We start from the raw sequence: 19,563 nt of genomic DNA on the forward strand, positions 1-19,563 counted from the left end.
AGAAGGAGAAACCTGTGAACTTATAAATCTCTTGCCATAAATAGTCTAGCCTTCCTGTACCATTACACATCCACAACCCCCTCCTGGACATAAAGATACAAATACGAATACAGGTAAAACTCTCATCTTCCTGACACACAAAGTCACACGCCAATTTTCGCGTAGAAAAAACATGTGTTAGAAAGCATGACATTAAGTAACAGTTTTTTCCCGCAAAGTAAGGAAAAAGGTTGTTCACATATTAGGTTACCTCAGTCGATGCTTCTTGGCAAAGGGTGAGCCAGCGATCGCGTTCAGCGGACTCAGTCTAAAAGATAAAATCTCGTTATTGTTTATCAATATTGTATTATTCATGATTGTTAGCCAGGTTTATTATTGTCGACAGACGAAACTAAATGTAAAGTGTATTAAAAGATACTAACCTTGGCCTGGTTTAGTGCTAAGAGCGCAAGACGAAGAAGAGGAACGATTCGCCAGTTAGTAGACCTGCAATGAGTCAAAAAAATAATTCCAAATCAATACCCATATTACTCAAGATTGGTTGCGTATTGCTGGGCGCATTATCCAAACGTGCAATGAAATAGATGTAGTCAGAATCCAAGATATCGTACCACTTTCTACTTAGTCTGCGTAGAAGAGAGGAGAAGTCCCCCTCCTCTCATCAAGCTCAACCCCCCCCCCCCCTCCCCCACTCTTCAAAGCTCCACTACGCAGGCTAATTTCTACTAGAGCAGTACGTATGACTGTCAAAAACCTCAGTGCCGTAAGCGTTACATGCCGTTACCGCCTTTCTGTGTCACGACCGTGTCATACGAAAACTGCTCTAAGAAAAGCGTGACCTCTGTACTTTTTTAATTTACAACTTTCCAATAACTTTTTTACTTATTTCACGTAAATAACTTCTGAATTAGAAACACGCGCAACTATGAAGTTAGTAAAATACTATAATGCTTGATTTTTGTAAAATTAGCCAATACCAAACAAGTTTTCCCCTCAATGTTCTTACCTTTTGTTTGTCCCAGCTTGAAGACACTTGCGGTAACACAGCTCGGCTTCCAGGGGCGAGCCAGCATTCATGCGAATTTCTGCCAACACCTGATATTTAATGATGACATGAAAAATATTTTTCTAAAAAATTTTTCTACTAAGAAGGAGGGGTATGGGGATTAATAGGGTACAGCCATCAGATGTTATGGAAACAGAATAGTCCCATTCACAGTTCCCTGCGCCATCTTGAAAGGTAGCCGTGCCTTTGCGTCGAAGCGAGACGAACGGTGAGCTTGCAATGATAGAGACATGCGAATGATTGTCCAAGGTATTAAAAAAGGTCTCTATCATTACAAGCTCACCGTTCATCTCGCTTCGACGCAAAGGCACGGCTACCTTTCAAGATGGCGCAGGGAACTGTGAATGGGACTATTGGAAAGGAAAAAATGCGCTTGTGGTTTAGCTAGTGTGCGTTCACTAGTGCTCAATGGCTTGTTACACCAATAAAGACCCGCGTGATAAACCTCTGAAAATTTGAATGAAATCATTTCCAGAGTTTTTGAAGTTTAGCAAATTATGTCCACACAGATTCGTATTCTCATTTCACTTCAATGGTTACCCTGTGGTAAACTTCAATGATAAGGTTTTTTTACGGTTTTCTTACCTGCCATGCAACAGTAGGATGGTGAGGGCTAGACAACACTGACGACTGCAGAATACTATCAGCTTCGTCAACTTCACCACCACATAAACAAAGCTGAGCCTTCAGTAAATGAAGTGCGGTATTCATCCGGGAATCATTTGCATAAACCGAGAGAGCCTGAGACAAGATTATTAATGTAATTTATTAAGTCTTTTTTATTCAGAAATTGAAATGTTTAGATTTTTGGAAACTTCTCTGCTAAGAAAAAATGTATGTACAAAATTATCTTTATTCTTCTTTGCACATGTTTTATTGTGCGACTATTCACCCTATTCAACGTGAAATATGGTTTTCTTTTTCTTCAATGTACCTGCTGACAGTGTTCCTTAGCTTCTTTCACCAGACCACAGTACATCATAGAGTAACCAGTATGAAGCACAGTCCATCTTTGTAACCCCTCTAGTTCTTGTTTACGGGACAACAAGAGATTCGGGAGTTGGTTCTTTGCTTTGGATTCCAAAATGTTCTGTTCTTCGCGGCCTTTAAAATTACAGAAACAGCGTTATACTTTTTATAAATCTCATTTATTACCAGAAGTTGAAGGTGATGATGATGACGTTTATGACATTGGTGGTGATGATGATCATGGTCGTAATCGCCATCATCATCCTCGTCATCCACCACCATCATCATGGTCATCATAGCCATCATCATTATAAACATCACCGTCTTAGGCTTTACTTACATTTATTCATGGTCATCTGGGAAATCTTTAATGTCAACATGTGAAATCCTTTTCCTTTGTCCTCCGTATCCATAGCAATACCATGAGCTGTGACAGCAGCACATAGCACGGCCCAGCTTTCTACTCGGTCAGGGTGGGCGCGCAAGGCCCTCTGGGCTGCCCTGACGGCTGCTATTGTTCTTAGTTCTACAGTTGTCATTGGCTGTTCTTCGCCACGTGATGATGGTGGAAGTGCGCCAGAGCCAAGCAAAGACGTTGGATGAAGAGATACATTAATCTAGAAATAAATATAAAAACAATCCTTTTTCTTTGGACTACAATTTTGAAACAAGACATGTTTCGTCGGCATTTCGTAATATCATCTTCTGTTGTAAAAGAAATACAATCTTTGATATCTTATATATGATGTTAGACAAAGACAAATAACAAAGTGGAATGTGTGATTAGCGTGTTTACTTGCTGGTTGATGTTTTCTTTATCTATAACGCGCTATGCAATCCCCTCCCCTCCCCTCCCCTCCCTCCCTCATCATCAGGTTTAAAGACTATATATACGAATATTGGTAATTTTTTTTTTGTTGAGCGATTAACAAAATAGATATCCTGGATAATAAGCTAATTATCCAAGCGAACAAATCGTTCACAAGCCGATCTAGCCTCGCATTGAGGGACACCAGAACGAGTTTAAGGGGCAAACAGATATGTCTTTACCTCTTCACTAATGTGTTTTAATTTTCTTGTTGCTTCTGCACATCGCATTGCGACCTACACAGAAAAAAAAAGTTACACGATATTGCAATGTCCCATTATTCTAAGTCAAAGCCCCCGACTTTTTCATTTTCATGTACAATCAATACTAAAAATAATGAATTGGTGGTCATACGCACATACCCATGATACACCCAGTGCAAACCTTTTCGAGCTTTTTAATGCCTGGGCCCGATTGTACGAGGGGTGGATAGCGCAATCCAAAGGATAAATACAGTGGATAAGTCGATGGTGTTTTCCAATACATTTATGCACTGGAAAAGATTTATCCGTTGGATAGCGCTATTCAACCCTCGTACAACCGGGCCCTGAAGATTATGCAAGAATTCATCAATGATAAACATTGCGCACTGCTCCCACAAAACTGCGCCCAAAATCTTCACCAAACTATTTTGAAATAGCTGTACACCCAGTACAACATTTTGAAACCTTTTTAGATACCTGAAGATTATCCGGGCATCTATCGATGATGAACATGGCGCATTGTTGCCATAACACTGCGCGCTCAGGATGCCTGCGGAAAAAATATGGACAAACAATTTTAAACAGACTATTTAGTTCTCAATTTGATTCTTTTTACGTTGGTCAGGTTTTGTTCTTAGAAAAATAGTAGATCTCTTCGTTTCCTTGGGCGTAATGTTTATCCGTTTCAGACCACGTGTCATTCTTTTGAGAATAAGATTCTTTGTTTGAATTGTATCCATATTCATGTGTCTTCTCATGCACAACTGTTAAACAAAGAAATGAGACGTGGTCTGAAATAGGAAAACATTACGCCCAAGGTAAAGAGATCTATTATATAGAGTAGAAAAGATAACTGTATGGTAGGCCAAATAACACACAAGTAACATACCAGTAACGTAAAAGAATAAACTTACTCATGGATTGCCTTCAAGATATGTCGAAGTCCAACCATTTCACTTCCCTGAAATTATATAATAAAAAAAAAACAATTTTCGTGATATCTGCACCATAATCCTTATCAAATGAGTTGCAAAACGTGTTCAGCTTTTTGTTCACCATGGAGTGTAAATCCAATTAGACTTTTTAGACTATCAAACGCATTCCATCATGATACTTTCAAACAAAGACACCCACCCAGTGTTGAGTTTGTGTGTCTGTCATTCACTTCAAATTATCATTTCTAAAAACAAATTGCATAGCTGTAATTTTAAGTTATCATTTGCTTTAAAATGGTGTATAAAGCTACAAAATGTTGTTTAATTTAACGCAAGGAGAAATCTTTACTTGAAGGGCACCTGCGAACCTATAAGGCAACTTTAAAAACATTGGATAATTTACCTGCATCGCGAAGAACTGAGAGAAGAGATAACAAATATCAGCATATATCACGTCTTTCACTAAAAAACAACAATATTATAATGACTGAATGATTGCATTAAATTTGTGAGTAAAAACTACGAAAAAGGAAAAAAGAAAAAAAAAGGGAAAAAAGTGAAGATTTTCGTAGTATTTACCAGTGGATAGTAAAATGGGCCTAGCACAGGAAAACACAGTAAATGCAGGTGAATTTTTGGATTGTAAACAAGGACCCATGCAAATGGAGCGATGAAGTAGTATCCAATATAGAGTGTAAAACATAAAGAACCTATGGTCGAGGACACTATTTTTGTTTACCATAACGTATTACCCTTATTTTGAGTTGGACGCAAAGCGACCACTACTGTTACCCTACATGTAAAATATACTCACTTTTTTGGCCAAGCTTTAAGAGTTCACCCAAAGCTGCGCCAGCTAACGTCAAGTCATTGTTGACTAGTCCCAGTGCACACAGTGCCATCAGGCCGCGTTCACAGGGTGGATTCATTTGGGAACTGGGTAAAGTTAGAATCAAAAAGGCATATGTTAGTATTTTATCCTCACTGCACACTCATTACCGAGTCACGGGAATTAAGATATGGAAGGTGACCGCGACTGCTGGCAATGAGCATGCGAAAAGCATGCGATGCGTCGTCAACCGTCACCAGGGGAGGTGGGTGGAGTGAATCTTCTACTCTCTCCTTAGACAGCTTCCGACGGAATGATTCAAGGATCTGGGTGTGGTGCTTATATATGGAGGGGTCGCAAAGAATTATACCTGCACTGCGCAAACTCCAATGTCCATATATGGGGGGTTGCTAAATTCCTACGTGACACGCCAATTATGTATGCAGTGAGAATAGTACATGGGTAGTAGCTTGTTACTATTGCTGGTCAGTGTTGTTTGCAGTATATTAAGCATTTCGATAAGTTGAGGGAAAAACTGGAACGGGTTTACATTGCAGTGCATTTTGGGGCTGTTTTAGGAGACATATTTCTAATATTAGAGACCTATAACATTAGATTTACCGCCAACCGCTCACTCCTAACCGCTATAAACCAGACCCAGAATAACATCCGCAGACGTGGAGAAACATTCGGCATCAATGAAATCCAATATGGCGGCTCTTCCAGCATCAAGTTCCTTATGAGGCCTTGCTAAATGTCGATAACGTCCTGCTAAAGGTTTCTGTTGCATCTATTTGTCCCTAGTCTTTTCCTCGACCTCGGAATGGATAATTGCTACTACTGTTGTTTCGGCTGTCGTTGATGTCATTAAAGAAATAAAAGAAGCACGAGCGTGCTGTGTATTGATGCTTTATCTTACCTCTTAAACAACATCGCCTTCGCACCATCTATGTCATTCAGGGCATATCCCAGCATCCCCATTGCGGTTAACACACAAGATTTGTCGGCGTCTGATGGAGCAAGCTGTAGTGCTTGGTCATAGGCTGGAGGACACAAATACACAAATGAATCAGTAATGAACGGACGGACGGACGGACGGACGGACGGACGATAGAAGGAATAAAGGAAGAAAGAAAGAAAGGAAGAAAGAAGGAAGAAACTTTTATTCGCAAGTCAAACAAAACGTTTTTTTATGAATGTCCCTTCGCTGGTGCCCGAGGAAAGGCGAGGTTTAAGTCAGTGAGATGCAATGTCGAGTGTTTAATTGCTGGACCGAACAAATTATAATGATATGTAGCAGAGAGTTTTTTAAAGAACGGGAATCAAACTAACCTCGATAGCTCTCTGGTAGTTTACACGCCATGTAAAACGCAAGGGCGAGCCCACAGATCACATGGAAGTTGTCCAGCGGTGTAACCTTCTGGTATGTTTCGATTGCATCGTCATAACGACCAAGTGAACTAACAAAATGTTATCATATAGGTTAACAACGTGATTTTATTGGCCGAGACTCGATTGAATGGGAAGAAATGTCATCCTGTCTCAGATCAAGTATCACTCCCTTGAGAATAAAATTCTCTGCGTTAGCGGGCGTGAAGCAAAAAAATAATTTTCAAGGGAATGACACGTGGTTTAAAATAGGAAAAAAAAAACCCTCACGTGTCTGTATAATAATGAAATTTATCATATGACCCGTATCTGCTTGGGCGCGCGCTCTTGAAAAAAACCTTCGGGAAAATGGCGTGAGCAGGGCCGTACGGATGCGTACGACCCTGCTTGAAACCTGCGACCGTATTGACATAATTTGCAACTTTTAAAATATCTTTTTTATTTAGGGTAATATGATAAAATGCTTTTTGACTGAGTTAGGTCGGGCCGTACGGTAAAATATTTGGCTCTCGGTCATTTGTACGGCATGACCTCGAGCCAAATATTTTCCAGTACGGTCCTCCCACGACTCAGTCAATAAGTACATATTAAGAAAACAAGGGAAACTTGAAATATTATACTGAATCCAATAGTTAATTTACCTACCACAAAACTCTAGCGTGGTTGATATATACCATATTCAGAAGATCTTGTCTAGCGTCGCTTTCCTTTAATAATAACTGCACAGCACTAAACAATCATAAGTAGAAAAATTAATCATTTATACCTAGTATATATACCTTTATCCAATCCATTTCAGGTTTATTCTCATTCCCATACGTTCATCTAATTCATTTGAGGTATATTCTTATTCTATACGTTCATCCAATCCATTTCAGGTCCATACTTATTCCTATACGTTCATCTAATCTAATTCAGGTCCATTCTTATTCCTATACGTTCATCTAATCTAATTCAGGTCCATTCTTATTCCTATACGTTCATGCAATCTAATTCAGGTCCATTCTTATTCCTATACGTTCATGCAATCTAATTCAGGTCCATTTTTATTCCTATACGTTCATCCAATCTAATTCAGGTCCATTCTTATTCCTATACGTTCATCCAATCTAATTCAGGTCCACTCTTATTCCTATACGTTCATTCAATCTAATTCAGGTCCACTCTTATTCCTATACGTTCATGCATACTAATTCAGGTCCATTCTTATTCCTATACGTTCATCCAATCTAATTCAGGTCCATTCTTATTCCTTTACGTTCATCCAATCTAATTCAGGTCCATTCTTATTCCCATACGTTCATACAATCTATTTCTGGTATATTATTATTTCTATACGTTCATAGGAATAAGAAAGTAATACATGTCCTTTCTCACCTCGCAAAGGCTTGAGCAGCCTGCACATAGAGACACTGATGCTCCAGTAAAAGTCCATGCATGTTGTACGCACAGGCCGTGCTACGGATACGATCTGAGCGATAAAAGAACTTTGAATTAACGAATGTGAGGTAAAAATAAGTATAAAGAATGAGTTATGCATGCCCTTTTAGGAACGAGGCTTGGGTTGGGGAGGGGGAGAAGGGAGACAATGCTTAGTGGGCTTTGGAGGATTTTTGTCGTGACAACGATGACAACAACAACAACAACAACAACAACAACAACAACAACAAAAAACAGGATACCGTCTTTTTTACGAACATATAGGAAAACGTATTTAGACATTAATAATTCTTCACCTGTGTATTTTGTCATGGAAACGGAAGACTGCGTCACAGCTCGTCTGTACTCCTCCGGTAAATGAGACAGGCTGGGTACAGGGCTGTGACCCTGGGGGACTTTCCCTGAAGTCAGGTGCGTACATATCCAGTGAGCATACCCTATGCTACCCTCTACCTGGAAGATAACACGCAATACCATGACCACACCCATTAACATAGGGACACACCCAGTGAGCATATCCTATGCTACCCTCTACCTGAAAGATAACACACAATACCATGACCACACCCATGAGCATAGGGACACACCCAGTGAGCATATCCTATGCTACCCTCTACCTGAAAGATAAGACACAATACCATCACCACACCCATGAGCATAGGGACACACCCAGTGAGCATACCCTATGCTACCCTCTACCTGGAAGATAACACACAATACTATGACCACACCCATGAGCATAGGGACACACCCAGTGAGCATACCCTATGCTACCCTCTACCTGGAAGATAACACACAATACTATGACTACACCCATGAGCATAGGCACACACCCAGTAAAGAACAATCCTTATTACTTACATGTGATCCTAGTTCCAAGGTGTGTCTAAACAAATCAGTAGCCTCTTCGCTACCAATAATCTCAGCTATTGAAGCCTATAATAATAAAAATAAACAATAAATCGGAGATCTATAGACTCCCCCACCCCCTCCCTTTCCATATTTCTTAAAAGAGACAGCCTCATTTGAAGGACAAGATTGCTCTCACTTACCTGGCCAACCCATGCCTCGGTATATGATGGATCAAGTGCTTGAGCCTTTTTGAATGCTTCATGTGCCGGCTGTGTAATAAAAAGTATTGTTAATGCATAACATAAACAATAGTTTTGAGTTGTTTTGAATCAAGTACTAAATGGGGGAAAAAAGCAATGGTACCTCTACTTTGTTGTGCTTGAGATAAAGAACACCAAGATTCGTCCAAGCGACTGGATTCTGAAATATTTTAACACCATAATTAATATGGCTTAACACAAAATCACATGTGAGTAGAGTTTGTTAGGTCTTTGGAGCCCTTGATTTGAGGATTTTCTCCGGGTTCACTAGTTTTCCTTCCTCTACAACACCAATCCAATTCCATCCCTATCTGTGAGTTAGCCATGCCCTGATTTTGGAAGGTTGAATATATGAAGGCTTTTATTGCAAAAAAAAAAAAAAAACTTCTATTACTCTTGGAAAATCATTCTGAACTGGGAAGGGTGCAGTGTAGGATCGTTTTGATCTCTTAATCAAGCATAATGACTTTCTACTTGATGGCTTACGATTGTTTCAGTCTTGCTTGACATTATGAATGAATGTTGGCTGAGCTCCGGATCGTTTACAACTGAAAAAACAAAATCAAAAACAAAAACTATAAATGTACCTATTTCCAAAACAAATTTCAATGGCACAGCTCACATCTTTCAATTCATTTAGGATTCCAGGACAATATCTGTCGAAGATCTGAAATCTGGAATCCTAAACGAATTGTGAAATGTGAGCTGTGATCTGTGAGCTGTGAGCCATTACACAAAGAAATGAGAAAACATAATAGGCAGATTAAGATTCCCGTTTTTCCTTCCCGCAAACGGCAAACGTGACCACGTTTTCATCGTTTTCCTAAATTTCACTTTACCTTTAGCAAACCTTCTCGACAAAGACAAGTATTCTTTTGTTTATCTACTACTTAGAGATTTTTGCGATTCCTTTTCACTAATTTTAAAGAATTTTTAATGGTCAACTGACGATTCACGTTTGCCGTAAACGAGAATCTTGAACTCTCTAAAGCCTAGGTAAAGCAGTCTATTACCACCGGTGGTTGGACTATTATGAGTAAAGCAAGATATCCTCAGACTTACGATTTGAGGCACAAACAACTCCTAATGTGTTCCATAGCTTGTGATTGGTTCGCTGTAGAGTCAGTCCTTTCTTCAGAACCTTGAGAAATAAGATATTTTTCTTTAAAAAGAAAAAAAATAATTCTAAAGCGATGAAACGTTTACTAAAATTGGGGAAAATTAATGCTTTAGTAAGTAATTTTTTTCCCTTTCTTACTTGAACTGATCTTTCTGCTAACTTCTTACATTGGTCCCCTTCTTCTATCTGCAGGGAAAAAATGATAAAACACTTGGATAAATGAATATCAGTCATTCAGTCAGTCAGTCGTTTGACGGGTTGGTCGTTTGGTGGTCGTTTGGTGGGATAGTCAGTAAGTCAGTTATTAAGTTAGCTTGTTAGTCAGTTAGTTGGTTAGTTAGTCGGTTAGCTGGTCAGTCAGTGAGGTCGATGAGTTAGTGGGTCGATGGGACAGTCGGCGAGTTAGCGAGTCAATCAGTCAGGTTGGTCAGCCCCAGTTCGATCCCTCAGTTACCTTGGCTTGTAAGAAGTAGCTGTACCCAAGATCATTCCATAAGCTGTAGCACTTAGGTTGGGACTTCAATGCCTTTGTATACGCACTGTAACAAAACATGTCGACATTGACACCATATTTATTTTGTACAAAATATTTGCCAAAGCTACAACATGGCAGGAAAATATCATGTGTTCTACTAAAGTAGCTTGAACATCATAGATTGCTATTTATGTGTTTTTTCTAAAATGACTGACCTTGTAGCAAGAGAAAGAAGCTGTCTTTTACCAACAACCTCGCATTCTTCTGTTAAAAACGTGTTTAGATTTTCAGGTAATTTTATGCTGAAAATAACGAAAATCAATGGAAAACATTAAGTAGCTTATCAAACTTATTGCCTGGTAATTTTTTGTGTGTGTGTTTCCAAGGACTGGAATTCGTTCGTTTGTTTTGCCTAGTACAATCCACAGTGGTTCTTCTCTCTCAAAGCAATAACGACAACAATAGCGACAACATCACTAACAACAAAACAGTAGCAGCTACAACAACAGCAGCAACAAGAACAACAACAGCAGCAACAACAAAAACAACAGCTACAACAACAGCAGCAACAACAGCAGCAACAACAGCAGCAACAACAGCAGCAACAACAGCAGCAACAACAGCAGCAACAACAGCAGCAACAACAGCAGCAACAACAGCAGCAACAACAGCAGCAACAACAGCAGCAACAACAGCAGCAACAACAGCAGCAACAACAGCAGCAACAACAGCAGCAACAACAAAAACAACAACAGCAGCAACAAAAAAACAACCGCTACAACAACAGCAGGAACAACAGCAGCAACAACAGCAACAGCAGCAACAACAGCAACAGCAGCAACAACAACAGCAGCAACAGCAGCAACAACAACAACAGCAGCATCAACAACATCAGCAACAACAACAGCTACAACAACAACAACAGCAGCTACAACAACAGCAGTAACAACAATAACAACAACAACGTCAGGAACAGCAGCAATAACAAAAACAAAAGCAACAACAGCAATGCTGTCAAGACTGAATGTAACATCAAGTGAAAATTTAACACCTTTTAGTGGAGAGACAGACAGCTGTTTAGGGACACTACAGAATATCAATATGTACAATACCTGATAATACAGTCTGGTAGAGGGTTAATGACAGTACAACAATCACCAATCAACTTCCATAAACATGACATATTAGGTCTTGATTCCACCGCCCTTAGAATATCAACAAACATCAAGTTAAAATCCTGATTAAAAACAATGAAAGGAAATAAAATTATTGACCCAAAATTAACGTGACTTCCACATTTTGCACATTTTGGCTAAAGCATGATTGTGAAAAATGCATTGGACGTGCAGTGCCATGTGCAGTCACACTGATTAGATGCACGCTATGATTGGATTGAAGCACATATTCATATTTCTGCACCATGACCGTAACAAATGCGCAAACGTCTTCAAAAACATACCTTGACAGTGCCGTTAGTCCCTGAGTCACGTGATCTACAGCACGTTTGTTGAAATCCTGAGCCAGTGATTCACGAGCAAGACACAGATGGGTCTCACCAAATCCTATGGGAAAATAATCATTAAACTAAAGAAAAATAAATGAATAAAAGAAATATGGGAAACTTGGTCTTCTTCCTAATCACAAGATGCTCTTTCCATTTATGATCTGGAGTTCATTTTTACACAACCCTTCAGTTTACGGGGGTAGCCTCAAAAGACCTCTTAGTACAAGGCCCAAATTGTAAAATTTTGTTACCAAGATCAGGAAGAAACAGTTTCAAGAATATTCCATCACCCATTGTTTATTGTTGCCAATAGAACCTTATACCTTTCAAGGCAGGCACATATCCAGGCTGTTGATCCAATATCATCTGGTACTCTTTGATCGCTTCGTCGTAAACACACAACAGTTGCTTTATAGTTGCAATTCTATTGGCAAAAATAAAAATAAAAAACGCTTTAAAAAACCTTTTGATGTGAAAACTTCAATGTATGGATGTATTTTTTTCAGGTGAAGGGGTTGGGAGGGGCGTTGAGTGAGGTAGAGGGGCAATATAGGGGTAGGAGGAGAGGGGGAGCAGATGATGGACTAACACAAGTGTGGCAAGGGGGAGTGGCAAAAAACGCGATGAAACGCATACAAGATAGTGTGTATTGGAAGAATATGGTACATTGCCCTCCGTATGACCAAGATCTTGTTACGTTCCTGTACTAACAGAAAGAGAAGAGAAAGGGAAGGAAAGAATCGTATTCATAAATACTCACTGGTAAAGACTATAAACAGACGATGAATCCAGCTACAAAAAAGTCAAATGACAAAGACAAGATTAGTACTGACATTTTAATAGAGGTTTTTGAAGTGAACTAACACTACTTGCCTCAGAAGCTCGTGCGAAGGACTTGAGTGCAGCAGTATGGCTTCCTCGACTCATGTAAGCCTCTCCTAGACACTCCCAACAATGCCTGTGATAGTCAAAGCATCATCAGTGTATTCATCATTATCATCATCATCTTAGGAGGGCTACGAGTTTAATTCTTGGCTTTCACCCACGTGACACCGGTCTTGACAACGGTTGCTATCCGCCATCTTTGTGCCCCTCGATAGTAAACAAACAGACGCGACAGAGAGATATGTGTGAACTTTTCACTGAACATGGTGCATTGTATCGTAGTTGGTTGAGGTTCAAAGAGCGGTAAGAAAAAAGTTTCCTTTTCTTCAATACCTAAAGTGATATCGAATCAAGGCGAAGAGCACGAAGAGATGACACGAGAGCGGAGAAGGCTTTGGATTTCGGCCATCAGTCGAGGCGATACTGACGCGAAGAGGGTTCTTGAAACCGAACGTGTTTGTGGTCTTCACTTTGTCTCTGGAAAGCCTGCAAAAGTCTGGGACAGATACAATATTGATTGGGTTCCACCTATTAACCTTGGAAAAAAGGAAAGTCAGGAAGAAGATCTGAAGGAAGCAGCGAAAGCTAAGACAGAACGAGCTGAAAGGGCAAGAGAGCGCAGGAAGCGAATCATAGAACATCAGCAACTTGGAGTCGAGAGGAAAAAGAAGGACTTGAATCAAATTGGGAGTGCTGTCCAAGACACCGAGTTTTCTACCGAAACACAGAGTAATTCATGTTTTAATATTGAGCCTTCTTGCAGCAGTGCGAATGATGAGCGTGAAGAAATACTCGACAAGAGCACCCAGACACCCGTAGTGACTTTCAAGGACGAGTCAACACAGATGGACTTAGACTTAACTTATTTTGAAGGTTCACAGAACGCTGACACACAGACAGATGAATTTGAATACATGTTTTTAAAATCTGCATATCAAGCTCCGGACAGAGAATTCTTCGATACAGCTGATAAAGTTCGATTTTACACAGGACTACCTTCCTATGAAGTCCTGACGGTGGTGTTTGAGCATGTCGCGCCACATGTTCAACGGAAATCTACAGTTCTTAATAGATTTCAAGAATTTGTGCTGGTACTGATGAAGCTGAGACTAAACGTTCCCTTTCAAGACCTAGCGTATCGTTTCGTGGTGTCCCTGTCAAGTGTATCAAGAATATTTACCTCTTGGATATTGGCAATGGATTCTAGGTTGTCCTGCTTTATCCATTTGGCCTGAAAGGGAACAGTTGTGGAAAACTATGCCAATGTGCTTTCAATATACATTTAGGCGCAAAGTAACTGTCATAATCGATTGCTTTGAAGTTTTTATTGAAAAACCAACAAATCTTATGGCCAGAGCTCAAACGTTCTCATCTTATAAGCGCCACAACACCATAAAGATCCTTATTGGTATCACTCCCCAAGGTACAATTTGCTTTGTTTCTGAAGCTTGGGGTGGCCGCACCTCAGATAAATATTTAACTGAGAATTGTGGATTCTTAGATAAGTTGACCCCAGGGGATACAGTCATGGCTGATCGGGGATTTACCATCACAGAAAGTATTGGTTTAAAGCATGGAAAACTGGTAATTCCAGCATTTACCAAAGGGAAAGCCCAGTTAGATCCCATTGACGTTGAACATTCAAGGGGGATAGCCAGTGTTAGGATACACGTCGAAAGAGTGATTGGTCTACTGCGGCGAAAATACACTATTCTGGAAGGAACACTGCCCACAAACTTTGTAAGCAGCAACCAGAATGGGTCACCTGAATTCCAGGTACCAATCATTGACCGCATTTTAAGGGTTTGCTCTGCACTTGTTAATTTTTGTCCTTCCATAGTGCCATTTGAGTAGTACATTTTTCATAAAAAGCAGGGGTGGTAACAATGTTTAAAGTTTTTTCTATAATAACATTATACCAGGAGAAATCATTATTACATTGCGACAGGCACAAAACACTAAAATCACAATTACTATTTCACTAGAAATAAAGCAACAATTTTATTCACGTTCTTCAACAAGTCCAAATATGGAGGGGACAAACAATCTTAAAAATTAAATTTTGATATGAAAAAGGGCATGAAGGAAAAAGAAAGTAAAAATAACTCTTTACCTATGGCCTAATTTTTCATCTGAGATTATGTGCTATGAAGATAACTGTGGCTAACACATGAATACTGATTTTGATTCAACTAACAATTTTTTAGCCAGAGAGAAATTGAAAAATATTATGCCAAAGGTAAACAGAGGTCTAATAATATTCAATAGCAACTGAAATGTTTATTAATTAATTTTATTGCTAGAAATATTGCTCTATGTATGACTCATTGTCATGTTACTGTTTCTTCCCTGATACACCATTTCCCTGAACATGGGTTCCTGCTTATTTTAATATTGTCACTAGATTTCATAATAAGAGATGTAGATTGAATCTCGAAAGAAAAGATTTTAATATGTTGGTGTATTTCTCAAAGCAGAATTAATCTGTTTTGACTGAGCCTAAAGTAAGAAGCTGATAATGCTGGACAGTTCAGACACAAACATTTTTACATTTTATTCACTGAGTTCCAATGAAAAGATGTCTGATTTAAATCGCTTAAATGAAGTATTTATTTTGATTATCAGCTTTTTGCTTTTGGTTATTTATTAAAAATTATTTATTATAATATTTATGTCATATTACTGACTATTACTTATCACTAATAATTTTCTTTGCTAAAGAATGAATTAAAAAGTTGGAAACATGCTTATTTGTCCACCTTTAAGGGAAGCTAATAAATGGGGACGCATTTTAGCAACATCAAAAGTTACATGACTGGGGTTAGTACCAAAAGCCAAACACATAGCAAAAGCAACTGAAAAAGCTCCGCAGTCGCTACCATTACTTTGTTGCTGAACTGGTACAAATTCTAAATTAACTAGTCTTCCACCTATTAAGTCATTTGCTTGCTCCTCTATTTCCTGGCTAATTGCATGATGGTAGAGACTATCATAAAGATTTACAACACCAGGTAAGCATCCTATACTGCTAATACATACCCAGTGATCAGTCCCTGTATGCAAAATCTGAATAAATTCTCCCGAAACTACATCAAAGTTCCTTACTCTTCCTAGGGTTGGGCGCTGAAATCCCTCAATTGACTGGTTTACATTCTGCAATAATACTTGGGTAGCTTGAATTATATCACCATTAAGCCATCCAGCAGGATCACTGATGAGGTCATAATCAGCATTGTTTAGTGTTGCAAGGGCACTATACTTGTCAACAACACCGGTTGTAACCTGTGTGATTTCAATATCGTCTTCACTGTCACTATTACAATCATCTGTTTGTGATTCTGAAGTTTCTGGTGATGGTGAATTGCTTGGCTTGGCAGAGGTTGTCTTTGAAGAAGTAGAAGTGGTAGGTGTGGATGATTTGTTTTCTTTAGCTTTACAGGCACCACACACCCACGTTGACTGGTGATTCTTTGGCATTCTTTTCAATCCCAAACAGCTAAGATGAAAAAAATGACCATTTGTACAGTTGGCATTGTGGCACTCGACCAGTTTATCACTTATGAGTGCCTTTGCATTACAAACACAAATAGCATTGCATTGCATTGCAGCTTGGTTGACAGTAGATGGTTTCGGCTTGGCTTTTGAAGCCCCAATTCCTCTCTTAAACTGTGGCAGCCTGCTGCAGTGAGGACAATACCATCTTTTAGGTATGGACTTCCCACCTACAGCCAAACATTCTATGTGAAATTGGCCATAAGGACAGTCAGCATTACTGCAGGAGACCATCTCATCACTGCACTGTCCTCTACAAAAGCAGACTGCTTGATCACCTGGAACTTTAATGATAACATTGCACTTTCTTGTGTACCACCGTCCCAAGATCTCAGGGAGTATGCCAATCCTCCAAAATGCTTCAAGCTTTTTCACGACAGTTTTGAAGTGGTGGGGGTCTGGGTAAATTCTCTCACACACAATGTGTGCATTTCCATCTGAATCCACAGCACAAACAACAAAGTCAGCATATTTTCTTTCTGGCAGAGTAAACAACTGTTGTTGAACCTGTAAGTAATAATTGTGGCTCTTCTTTAGCTTCATTAGGCCATTTACCACCTCAAGACAAGAGTTTTTTTGTAGAACATACTGCTTAAAGTCACAGTTGGGGATGGAAATGGGACATTTCACCTCTCCACATCCCAATCCGCAGCAATTGCAAGAAACTAAAAAGTCTGGGGTTGCATGGATGAAAGGAAATTCCCTGTTGATGAACAAACCACATCTCTTAAGTTCAAAGTTAATATGCTTTGTTTTCATTAAGCTTTCATATGCATTAATGGCATACTGTTCGTACTTGATGCCATGTCGAATGGCCTTGTTATCCAGCTTGTACAAGTGGGGGTAGCAGATAGATTGGATCAGTGACTGGGAGGGCTGAGCTAGGTTGGTGTTGTAGGCAGCACCACATACAGAGGCTCCAATTCTGCCAGCACGATGTCTAAAAAAACCTGGGCCCTTAGCTTGATCTCTTGTGTCTTGCTCAACCGCTTTTATCTCCTCGTCTGAAATGTTCAGCTTGACATCTAAGCACTTTCGCAACAGTTCTAGATAATCTAGATCTAAATTACAAGGCTCGTAAAGATCACATAAAACTGGAACATTCCGACTTTTGGAAATAAAATGGTCAGCGAAGGGGTCGATTAAACTTAACAAAGCAGCTTTTGTTTGGCAGTTGTAGAGTTTTGTGTAAAATTCCTCCTTTTCCGCTGCTGAAACTTGGGCTGAAGGGTTCGGGTCTCGTCCAGGTCCAGCTTGATTTTTACGAGACTGTCCTAAATTTTCATCATTCAATTTATCAATGTTACTGTCTAGAATCTCTTTGAGTTTTTTCGCAGAAGAGAAATCTATGTCCTTGACCCTTGCGTAAGATACTTGGTTGACATACGTGGGAAGAAGCCACGTGCACTTAACTTGGGTACAGGCTAATTTCCCGTTGATTCTTGTCCAACATTCGATGTAAAATAAGACGCTGGCAACATGCGAACAAGATTCTGCTAGGCCTGCTTTACAACCCAAACAATGAGCAGAAAAAATCGTACCATCCTTGCCGGCAATGATCCAAATATCGGCCAGAGGGTCATTCATGCGTTGGGAATGGCGAACTTTCGCCACGACCACATGCTTGCTTGAGATAATTCGTCCTCTTACTGAAGCCACAAATCCAGACACCACTTGATTATATGCTTCCAAACTCTTGTAATTTTTAAACTGATCGTTCGTATAATAGCTCGTCTGCAAAACCAAGTAACTAAACAAAACATTCAGGATCAAACTGCTCACTTGGTATGGTGACTGGATCAACGCCTACTGCCTCGATCTTCTTCAAATAACGTTCCTTTACATGACTTTCAAGACCTGATCCATATTTCGAGAGCACTGGCACAGCCATTTTCCAAAGTTTTGAGACGTTATTTGGCTCTGAAGCGAGCTAAAACTCTAAACACTATAAAAATGGCCTACTATTATCACAACATTTCACACTCGGAGGAGCACAAAGATGGCGGACGCCCATATTTGGATAGGTCGAAATAGGTCAGTGACGTCACGTGAAAGCCAAGAATAGTACTGCACCTTTGTACTATTTAGTATTACCCTCAAGAAATAAAGGCTTTATCATTATTATTATTGTTATTACTATTATCATTGTTATTATCATTATTATTATTATTGTTGTTGTTGTTGTTGTTGTTATTATTATTATTATCAACAGCATCACAACTACCATTAGCATCATCCCCATTATCCTCATCATCATCATCACCATCAACTACATCAACAGAAGCAGCGCTATCATAATGATACCCTCCTCTTCATTATCTTTCATGCCTCACCTCAACATCATATCTTTCATCATCATTAAAAACATTAAAACTACATGCTCAAGTGTACTCTCATTACATTAATTATTATTAGGATTTACTTTACTTACGAGTCCTTGGGATCAGCTCGTAAAGAACTCTGAAAACTGTGAACACACAAAAGTGTTAGAACCGAGAAACCAATAACAAAAGAAAGAATAATGGCCAGAGAATAAAGCCCTGTAGGCTACGACACTAACATTGAGTATCATCATCACCATAATCATCATCAGCAACTGCTATCATCATCAACATCATCACCATAATCAACATCAGCAATTGCTATCATCATCATCATCATCATCATAACCATCATCAACAACTGTTATCATCATCATCATCGTCACCATAACCATAAAAAACGTCATGTACCAATTAATAGCTTCGTTGTTCTTGTCATGTTTAAGATGATACAATCCTAGTCGGATCCAGGCCCATTTGGCTTCCCCCGCCGGAGCATTATTGGTAACATTGGTAAATAACTGTAGAGCTTCAGCCTAAAACAATTAAATCTTGTAATTAATTTCAAAAACCTACAGTGTACATATTAATCAGTGCGCTGCAATGGCTTGCTGTGTTAGGTTTGATAGAGTTCGTTGTGTATTCCCCTTGTTCAAGGTTTTCCCCGTTTTCTCCGATTTTCCTCCCTCCGCAAACATTTCTACATCTTAGCCATGCCCTGACTTAGATCAGCCCAATCTAGGCTGTTTCAGGGTTCAATCTGTGACTGGGCCATGCCCTGACTTTGATTAGCCCAAAGGTCGTTTCAGGGTTCTACCTGTGTGTTAGCTATGCCCTGACTTTGATTAGCCCAGAGGTTGTTTCAGAGTTACAGGATTCTGAAAACAAGGTATGT

The 19,563-nt window shown here is 39.5% G+C and overlaps 2 protein-coding genes across 3 annotated transcripts in view; both read right to left on the bottom strand.

Moving 5' to 3' along the window:
• LOC116289145 (tetratricopeptide repeat protein 37) overlaps positions 1-19,563 on the bottom strand; it is a 40,140-nt gene that overhangs the window by 1,538 nt on the left and 19,039 nt on the right. For both annotated transcript variants that reach the window (XM_031696017.2, XM_031696019.2), the window contains exons 19-49: positions 19,080-19,204; positions 18,779-18,814; positions 12,784-12,868; positions 12,671-12,702; positions 12,234-12,334; positions 11,866-11,968; positions 11,519-11,611; positions 10,622-10,708; positions 10,386-10,470; positions 10,070-10,117; positions 9,874-9,952; positions 9,298-9,359; positions 8,915-8,971; positions 8,752-8,820; positions 8,561-8,635; positions 7,996-8,152; positions 7,637-7,730; positions 6,905-6,988; positions 6,203-6,330; positions 5,790-5,913; positions 4,856-4,977; positions 4,445-4,503; positions 4,021-4,067; positions 3,584-3,656; positions 3,086-3,139; positions 2,376-2,652; positions 2,001-2,170; positions 1,652-1,807; positions 1,007-1,095; positions 423-486; positions 251-307 (exon numbers count right to left, since the gene is read on the bottom strand). In XM_031696017.2, coding sequence (XP_031551877.2) covers positions 251-307; positions 423-486; positions 1,007-1,095; positions 1,652-1,807; positions 2,001-2,170; positions 2,376-2,652; positions 3,086-3,139; positions 3,584-3,656; positions 4,021-4,067; positions 4,445-4,503; positions 4,856-4,977; positions 5,790-5,913; positions 6,203-6,330; positions 6,905-6,988; positions 7,637-7,730; positions 7,996-8,152; positions 8,561-8,635; positions 8,752-8,820; positions 8,915-8,971; positions 9,298-9,359; positions 9,874-9,952; positions 10,070-10,117; positions 10,386-10,470; positions 10,622-10,708; positions 11,519-11,611; positions 11,866-11,968; positions 12,234-12,334; positions 12,671-12,702; positions 12,784-12,868; positions 18,779-18,814; positions 19,080-19,204 — 2,892 coding nt within the window. The remainder of the gene's footprint in view (positions 1-250; positions 308-422; positions 487-1,006; positions 1,096-1,651; positions 1,808-2,000; positions 2,171-2,375; positions 2,653-3,085; positions 3,140-3,583; positions 3,657-4,020; positions 4,068-4,444; positions 4,504-4,855; positions 4,978-5,789; positions 5,914-6,202; positions 6,331-6,904; positions 6,989-7,636; positions 7,731-7,995; positions 8,153-8,560; positions 8,636-8,751; positions 8,821-8,914; positions 8,972-9,297; positions 9,360-9,873; positions 9,953-10,069; positions 10,118-10,385; positions 10,471-10,621; positions 10,709-11,518; positions 11,612-11,865; positions 11,969-12,233; positions 12,335-12,670; positions 12,703-12,783; positions 12,869-18,778; positions 18,815-19,079; positions 19,205-19,563) is intronic.
• LOC148910140 (uncharacterized) lies at positions 15,073-18,405 on the bottom strand. The gene has a single exon (XM_089032671.1). It carries the CDS (start codon positions 17,932-17,934, stop codon positions 15,523-15,525), a length of 2,412 nt encoding a protein of 803 aa, XP_088888797.1. The 5' UTR covers positions 17,935-18,405; the 3' UTR covers positions 15,073-15,522.

The sequence above is a fragment of the Actinia tenebrosa genome, unplaced genomic scaffold, assembly GCF_029948245.1.
Source record: "Actinia tenebrosa isolate PJP-AT-01 unplaced genomic scaffold, QUT_ActTen_1.0 PGA_scaffold1__47_contigs__length_23844297, whole genome shotgun sequence".
NCBI classification, from domain to species: domain Eukaryota; kingdom Metazoa; phylum Cnidaria; class Anthozoa; order Actiniaria; family Actiniidae; genus Actinia; species Actinia tenebrosa.

Bases quoted from the DNA above. Each gene is read 5' to 3' on its own strand.
- LOC148910140 (XM_089032671.1), bottom strand. From the start codon at position 17,934: ATGAATGACCCTCTGGCCGATATTTGGATCATTGCCGGCAAGGATGGT.